At 42.2% G+C, this 8,826-nt stretch overlaps 1 protein-coding gene across 1 annotated transcript; it reads left to right on the top strand.

The window, feature by feature from the left end:
• The first annotated feature begins 979 nt into the window (after positions 1-979).
• On the top strand, positions 980-8,515 carry telo2 (TEL2, telomere maintenance 2, homolog). Its single transcript, XM_080048591.1, has 21 exons — positions 980-1,131; positions 1,500-1,868; positions 2,275-2,552; positions 2,655-2,723; positions 3,096-3,243; positions 3,324-3,426; positions 3,521-3,589; positions 3,667-3,808; positions 4,155-4,291; positions 4,442-4,527; positions 4,623-4,715; positions 4,825-4,913; positions 5,025-5,116; positions 5,278-5,394; positions 5,498-5,569; positions 5,683-5,856; positions 5,940-6,031; positions 6,129-6,228; positions 6,472-6,536; positions 6,842-6,957; positions 7,713-8,515. The coding sequence occupies exons 2-21, from the start codon at positions 1,528-1,530 to the stop codon at positions 7,832-7,834; spliced, it is 2,505 nt and encodes an 834-aa protein (XP_079904717.1). The 5' UTR covers positions 980-1,131; positions 1,500-1,527; the 3' UTR covers positions 7,835-8,515.
• Positions 8,516-8,826: the final 311 nt, after the last annotated feature.

The raw sequence follows: 8,826 nt of genomic DNA, 5'->3' as shown, positions 1-8,826 counted from the left end.
AAAAGAGAAAATGTTAAAAGGTAAGCAGTGAAAGTAAGACTAGAAAATAATAAATGGATTAAAATTACGCTGTGTCTGGTCACCTAATTTATTTTATATTGTACTGTGTTTGCATGAATTGTACATTGTAATGGTGATGATGAATGTTTCACTACATTAGGTCTGATTTAACTATACATACTCTTAACACTTCATTTGAAATAAGCTCTAAGTGCAAATGTATGTTCTCACATGTCACTTTAAATCAAAAGTGATGCTTAAGGGAATTGTGTTTTTATGAGTATTTGATTGAGCCACAGGATGGTATTTAAACAATTCAGTAAATAAATCAAATACATTTTGGCAACATCATGTATACACGTCACATAATTGTGTCTGAACATGAGACACTGCTTACAATGCTTCTGTTGACACTGATCATAGAAGTGTTTGTTGGTAATCACTTACATACTTGCTGTAGTTGGGTCTGGCTTTGCGAGACTAGTAATCACGCAACAGTTCCCTCCCTTTCCTCTAACGTTGGGCCCATTTGTCTATCAGCCCCACCTGCAGGTTGCTTTATGAGGCCCCATTTGTGTTATCAGCGTTCAGCTGATGAATAAATAATCTAGAAATTAAATTATTAAATGTAAAAGGCAATAAGATGTATCAATATCGACTTCACTAAACACTTTGCTAATCAAGTTATCTTATTTGTCTTGAAAAAACTATATTATACCAGTATAGCTTATATTTATTTAAGTAAATATTTTTGTAATAATTAAAACATTGCCCTGATCTTAATCGATTGATTCACAAATTAGTTTATAGGCTAACCGATGCATAATAACGAGATCAACTGATTATGAAATAACGAGCATGGAGCAGTGATACAAAAACCCGTTGGCTTCTTGAATACCACACCGGGCAGATTGTCCCCGGAACCTTTCCCCTCTCCTTTTCGCTGAACACGGACGTATTTTGATGGAGCACACGAAGAGCAAAGCGACGCGGCGGGACTTTCTTACTAAAAAAATTAAAGACCTACAAAATTACACCTCGAGGAAAGCGTTTTCAATATCACCGTCAATGGAAATCACGCCTGCAGTCACCTGTTAAATTTAACTTGCTTTGTGGAATTAAAATGAGCAGGTGCGTATAATTTTAAAGAGGCTAACAGATGAAGCTAACCAACTACATGTGTTTACCCATCTCCATTGACAGTTCCTGTGTTTTATTATACTATCTATGGTTTTGAATGAAACCTTAACCAGCTGTTGGCGACAGGGGTTAAGGGAGAGTTAACTTAACACACACTGAAGCCTCCTCTGAGCATGATTGTACATCCAAGAAGGTTTTGGATTTCATAATAAACTGATAGAATCTATGAGGCTCAAATTTGTAATATATACTTGCCTCTTATTATAATCTTCAGACTTAGTTGTGGAAGTTTGGAAGTCATATTTTGGTAGACAAACTGGGTGAAATGTCTCTTTGTTGAAAGTGTTTTAATTTGACAGGTAGAACCAGCCAGTTACCATTTCAAAGATGGAGTCCATTCCTCCAAACACTGAGGTTCGGCAAGCGGTGGCCCAGTGTTTCCGGACCCTGAGCACATCCACAGATAACAGCGACATCATCGCGTCTCTTCAAAAGCTCCACTCGTTCTTGGATGACGGAGCAGGTAGTGGGACCACTTCAGCTCAGCGGGCAGAGTTCAGGAGAGCTCACTACACTCGCACCCTTCAGTTCCTCGTCGCCAACATCCAGGCCGACTGGACGCGGGGCCTCACAGCCGCTCAGCGCACGGCCTTATGGGACGGCCTGTTCCTCCAGGGCCCTCCGGAACAGGCGCTGCTGGTGCTGATGGAGGGAGTGGCAGAGTTTAGGTGTGTTGTGTGCACGTGATTTAATCTGTTCCCTCATTACAGGCGTAGTCAACGATTGTGGAGAAGGCTTGTCACAAAATCACTTTTTGACAAGATCAGTGAATATCTCCTCATGATCCGCTACTGTGCAATGAAAAACATCTGTTGTTAATACACAGCCTAGGTCTAGGCTCTGTAAACTGGTACTAACAAATTAACAAAGGGGGGCCCACCATAGCTAATTACATACCCTTTACAGATCCTAGACTGTGTATTAACACTGGATTTTTTTTTCAGTGCACACACAGTACTTACAGGTAGTGTATCCCTGAGAAGATATTCATTGATTTTGACAAAAACTGATTTTGACAACAAGCGTTCTACAGAATTGATGACCCCACCTTTTATCGTTTTCTCTCCGCCTCAGAGCCAGCACAAATCTGGACCACCTGGTCAGCATCACGGAGAGGTTCCTTCAGAGCGGGCGACTGGCTTACCTGCTGTGGTCCTACTGTCAGGGGGCGGGTCCCTCTGACTCCCCCCAGCTCAGAGAGACTTTGCTGGGCCGTATGGTGGCGCTGCCGGACCTCACCGCCAACAGGCTCCATCCAAACAACAAGGCCCTGTTTCAGCCTGAGCGCTACTACCCGCTGCTGGCCACAGAGATGCTCACGGCCCTGGAGAGGACCTGCCAAGCACTGAAAGGTGAGGAGGAGGGAGCGTCATGGAGAGCAACGCGGCTTATTGTGATATCAAAATGATCAACACTCATCACATGTGTTTTATCTGACTTTGTGTGTTCAACAGATGACACTGACTGCTCCCTGACTTTTTTGGCACAGACGCTTGGAAAAGTGTGTATCCAGGGCCATGCCGGTGAGTTTGGGCACCGTTTTTGAAAGCTGTAAAAAAAAAAAAAGAGGGAGTTACAATGATTCTTTTCTGAGTTGTGTTTTCTCCCATCTGCTAATGTGAAAATAATCATTAGTTGCATTGGCTTTATCATTTTTGAAGAATCCTCAAAGAAATTAGAAGCTTTTTATGGCTACATACAACTTGGAATAAGTATACACTAGCATTAGTAAAAACAAGGGAATTATGGTTTTCTTTGGCAGTTGATGGATCATCAAACATTATCAATGCTTTACTTTCACTGACTAAAGGAAGTGAGTGGACTCCTCGCTATTTATGTACTTTCCAAAGTCAAATTGATTTTTTTTTTTTTAATCCTCTTCTGGCATTTTACAGCTTTGGTGCTAGCAGTGATGGCTCCTCGGCTCTCTGTCTGCACACGCTCAGACATGGTGTGGCAGAGGGTTTGCTGGAAGCTGCTGCAGAATGTTCCACAGAGATGGGTGGAGAGCGTGCTCACTGGACTTGTGCAGGCTGTCAGCGGGTAAGAAACACACAGAGCAGTTTATCAGGCCCATTTGCCATCTGACCTTAATGACACCAGTCTCTTGTCTCTCTGCTCAGGCCTGACGCCCTGGGCAGGATCATGGGGAATCTAGTCTTAACCAATAAAAAGGTCCAGTTTGTGCTCACTCATAAGCTGCTCTTACTACAGTACAAGTATGAGGTAAGAAGATCACATGCATCCTGACAGTAAACAACATGTGTATTTTGTGAAGATCGTATGAAGTTCTGAAGTTCTTTGTTTTGTTTTTCCCCAGACTCCAATCTTGAGAATTATTCTGGGTTACCTCGCAGCAGACAAGGAGCGAAGGCCACTGCTCATTCAGGTGAGTGCATAAGAGTGTCGACAATATAACGTGATATAAACATTTGTGATTTTGACATGGCCATGTGTGTATCACAGGTGTTACGGTCTGTGTGCCAAGCCTGGGCTAACCCCAGTGCAGTGAAGCACACACCTCTAGAGCAGCAGGTGTACGTCAGCAAGGCCTTACTGCTGACTGTGAGTCTGCTGAAAGACAGTGAGCTGCAGGAGCTACGCTCAGGTACAAATGACAGGGTTTGGTGCCTCAAATCTCTCAGTAAATTAACAGTCAGGATAGAAGGAAATATGGCTTCAAATCCCTTGTATCGCACACTGCATTGGAGGCTCACCACCATGTGTTAATTAGATTAAGATAAGGTATATAATAGCAGGGCAGCTTTTTTTGTTACCAGCTTAAATATTTATGCTTATGCTTTGTTTAACTCGTTGCAATGGGAAGTTTATAATTTGTATTAAGGCTGACAAGTCTTCAGTCAGTAACAGCAGCAGTAATAATATGATAATATATAAATTAAATAATTCTAAGGACTGTTGCTCTCGTCTTATTCGTGTGCCTCTCTTCTCAGACTTGCTGCAGTGCATGCTGGGAGGCATGCAGAGCCACCTGGACAGCAGCGTGGTGCGTATCAGGCGTATGGGCATGGTGGTGGGAGAGTGCCTGAGCTCCCGCATGGATATCAGTGGAACCAAACTCCAATTTGAGGTGTAGTTCATGTAGAAATCAAAATATAGTGATGTCTGTTATGGCAGCTGTCTGGTCAGCCCTAAATATCTTCAATGAATTTGATTCGTAGTTCTGATTTAAGAGCAATTGTGACACCTGTGTCTGTGTTTGCATTGTGCCGTGCTGTAGTATGATCAGGACGAGGAAACCCAAGAGCTGCTTTCTCTGATGACCCCCATCACCAATGATGAACCAGAGGAGGAGCCTGTTAGTGGGTTAGTGGCTGCAGGACAATGACAAAATCCCATAAAACTTTGTGGGTGTGGGTATTTATCTGTAGGCATTGATCTGTGTGTCTGTCTGTCTGCAGATTTGACTCTGCTAAAGAGACTTATGAAACGACTACGAAGGTATCTCCTCAAAATGAGCCAACGAAAGCTGAAGCAGACTCCGACCTGGACAGGTTAGTATTAGCTCTTCAGTTCAGTCAGCGAGGCTGTTACACACAATTTATTTTAATTAGACATGCTGAGGGAATTTCTACAGTGTTTTGTTGTCTCCCGCTGGTGCAGCGATGACGAGCTCACTCCGTACGACATGTCTGCAGACCAGGAAATGAGCGAAGCTTCCCCGCCCCGCTACCTACGAGACTGTCTGGAAGGTATGACTCCACAGATTACATTTGTTTGACCTCGCCGCTCACCTCTTATTTAAATGCTGTATCGCCATCTCCTCCAGCTAGTAACATTTCCTTATCCTTCCAACCATCCAGCTTTACTTTCCTCCGAGGACTCGGTGCGTGTGGAGCTCAGTTTGAGAAGCGTTGAGGGGTTGGTTAGGAAGAACGCATTTGCAACCAGAGAGGTACAATGGAAATTTCCATTTTAGAAGAACATACTGGTTGAGTTTGCATATGTATAAAAGCCAGTGACAAAAGATGTTGCCCCTTGCCTTACCTAACTGTTTCTGATTTCCACACCACTTGTCACGCTACAGCTCATGTTTGGTTGATATGCCTTTTACAGATCAGCGTGCAGATGACCAAAGTGCTTCTTCACATTGAGGATAAATACAGCATTAAAGGCTTCCTGGGTCTCAGACAGGCGACCATGGTGGCGCTGACAGTCACTGACAGTATCCCTGTACGATCTTTCACTTTTTAGTTTTCTACACGGTTTACCTTGACCACACAGCTCATTCTCTGCCCCCCTCCTTTGAAACATTTCTCTTTGCTTTCTTCGGTAGGTGACTCAGTATTTGACAACAGAGTTTTATTCCATGAACTACAGTCTTCGCCAGCGCCTCGACATTTTGGAGGTGAAAAATAACAGCTACCGTGTGCCACCGCCCAAAACATTTAGTGGTTGATTTTTTGAGTAGTGCCACAGTTGTAATCCCAAGGCTGCTGTGTTTTCGTTTTGTTTGATCAGGTCCTTGCTCTGGCGGCGCAGGAGCTCTCTAAACCCGTCACTGAAAAGAGAGATCCATCGTCCATGGGTTGGGCTGCCAGCACTGACGTGACTCCGTACCCCGGTGACAACCCTGTCCACTGGCGTGAAGAAGTAGAGAGGAGGATACGAAGCAAGACAAAACGCCTCAGCAAGGTAAAGTAGACAAACAAATTTTTCATGTGCCGGCTTGGTGTTTTGAGTTGAGCACTTCAGATGTTTTCTCTTGTGCTATACAGGGCACCACACAACCTCCGGCCAAGGCCACGCCTAACCGTTATGCCCCTGTTGCAGGACACTTCTTCTTCCCTCTGCTCAGGAATTATGACAAGTATGTATTGCATGTTCTTGTGAAAACCTCAACACTAATAGTTTTTTATGCTAAAACAGAACATGTTTGCAGCTGAAATGCATTACCTTTCTGCCAGACCTCAGGTGACCTTTGACCTGTTGGGCGGCGACCAACTGGTACTTGGCAGGTTGATCCACACCCTGGGCCTCTTCATGCATTTGGCCGTCAATGCACCGGTAGTTTTAATTTTTTTAAGTTTTTATATCTGTCCACTGATAATTGAACTGAGTAACTACCCTTGTAGTTCAAATATTGTAGCCTTTAAGATCAGGAATATACATTGGCATACATTAACATTATAACAATACGCCATTATCAAACACTATGTAGATATGTGTATATCTAAATAAAAAAAAGACTAACAATAACACAGCTGTATTCTCCAGCTTTGACTTTTTTCATGTTTTCTTTTTGTGCAGATAGCGGCACAGATGGCTCGTGCTTTACTGGATTTTGTGTGGGCGGTTCGCTACCATGTTGACCAGTAAGTATAAAAGTATAAGATGCATGTCAGTGGATTAGACAGGAAAGGCTGATTAAGCTTTTTGTGTTTGTGAACAGCACTTAATTACAGTATTTATGCTACCAACCAGGTTTGTTTGTATCTTCCACATTAGAGTACAGCTTCTTCCTAGCAACATGTTTTATTTATGTGGTCCACTTAACATTTTTAAAAGTCATTCAAAAAATTAATGATATAGTAGGACCAAAAAAACTATAGAGTTCTGGACATGATGTGTTGTTGTCTTATTCCAGTCCGAGCTGTAACCTGAACTCTGTGTGTTAAAGGATGGTGAGACGAGGCGTCCTCTTTGCTGTTTGCTCTGTGTTTCTGAGCGTGAATGCTCAGAACCTGCTGGTGGACCTCAGCGATCAGCTGTTTGAGACTAGAACCTGGCTGGCAGGTAAAAGATAGAAGAAGAAGTTCCTCTAGATGTTTTTACATAAACCCCATTAACATATCTATCTCCATATGAGGACCATGAAAGTCAGGCATTTGTGTCAGTTTTATTATTAGAGGGCCTTATTTCCATACAATCTGATTTCATTTAGAACGTTCATGTGTGATACTAATAATAGATCAACTCTAAAATGTGTGTTTCTTGTAAATGCCAAGAGGTCTGGGGCTGCACCTGCATAATATAATTCTGTCAGGGATGTCCTCTCAATGACACACACACACACACACACATACACACACACACACACACACACACACACACACACACACACACACACACACACACACACACACACACACACACACACACACACACACACACACACACACACACACACACACACACACACACACACACACACACAGTATAAGTGCACACAAGCACAGCTGGACGGAGCGTTTCTGGGAAGTACATGAGGAACCAGGATGTCCTGTGCTATACGGATTGTCCGTGACGTGATAGGCTCATCTACAGCTGGATGTTTCTTTATCCCACAGGGGATAAAAGTAGCTTTGCGTTGCAGTGAGTGACATGGAGCTAAATGTACATAGTGCAAAGGACACCTGCTTTCCCCTCCCATGTAGGCTTGTTAATTGTTAAATAAAAAAAAAAAATAAAAAAAAAACTTGACTTTGCTCTTAGCTTTAGGCTTTCTTGCAGCCTGTAATACTCCTTGTTTGTGTTGTTAATATCCACAGATGTGGCTGAGGGAGACACTGACGCAGATTGCCGGAATCTGGCTGTACAGTGTCTGGTACTGCTGGAAAAGAGCCTTAAGAAGCATCTACAAGATCCACAAGCACTGACTCTGGAGTCATGATCACAGCATCAACAAATGAACAATGAAATACTGACAGGTGTCCTCTGCCTTGGTCGTCCTCACACAGCATGGTGACTGGAGTAGTGAGGTCGATGGAAATGATGTTGCCGGATATTTTTGCTGGCATTTCATATCCTGGAACAAACAGCCAACTAGCGGAAAAAAGAGGGCACATGTCTTCTCACAATATTGTGAATGTGTTTCTGCATACCTTAATCATACAAAAAACACTCACACACATTCCATTCACTGTATTGCTCAGATGGAACATGTGTATTGTGTATAATGTATTAGTCAGATTTAATATTGATTGGATGGAGAACAAGATGCCATTTTTGTCCACCAATAAAAATGGATGTGACGGTATAAGCTTATCCTTCTCAACCCTCTTTCCTGTTCTGGTCGTCACTCTGTATTGTGGTTGTTTGTTTGCAAAGGACATCCTGCAAATATTCACGTGCATATACACAGTCACAAATACTGGAAATACTACTTCTTCTTCCTCTTGTGATAATCCTAAACAATGAAAATGTTTTAAATATACAGTTTATTGTTTCCTTGACTTGATTAGCAGACTGTTGTGTTAAATACAGATTTTTGTCAGACACCTTTTGTGCTATCACTTCTTCCTGAATATTTGTATTTAGGTGAATGAGGCTGAGGGTACTATGAAAGGATGTAACCTGCATACAAGATTCATATAAAAAAATCTGCAAAATTGTTGGATTTTTTTTAACTGAAAAACATTTTCTGACAGATTTGAACCTGCTTATGAGTTTATTGTGACACGAGTGATTTACATTGTATGTTAGACATAATTATTTTAATAATATAGTAGTACAAGTAACAGTAATTTTAAAGAATATTTTTCCCAAAATCAGGTTTTAAGAGGCAAAAAATACTTTGTGTAGGGTGGGAGTAAGGAGTTGAAGTTGTAAGAAAATAAGATGAAAAAGTGCAGTTCTACAAATAATACCTAGTGCATTGCATTA

This window comes from Ammodytes marinus, assembly GCF_949987685.1.
Source record: "Ammodytes marinus genome assembly, chromosome: 20".
NCBI lineage: Eukaryota > Metazoa > Chordata > Actinopteri > Uranoscopiformes > Ammodytidae > Ammodytes > Ammodytes marinus.
The sequence above is the reverse complement of the archived record's forward strand: the minus strand, read 5'-3'. Positions and strand labels throughout refer to the sequence as shown.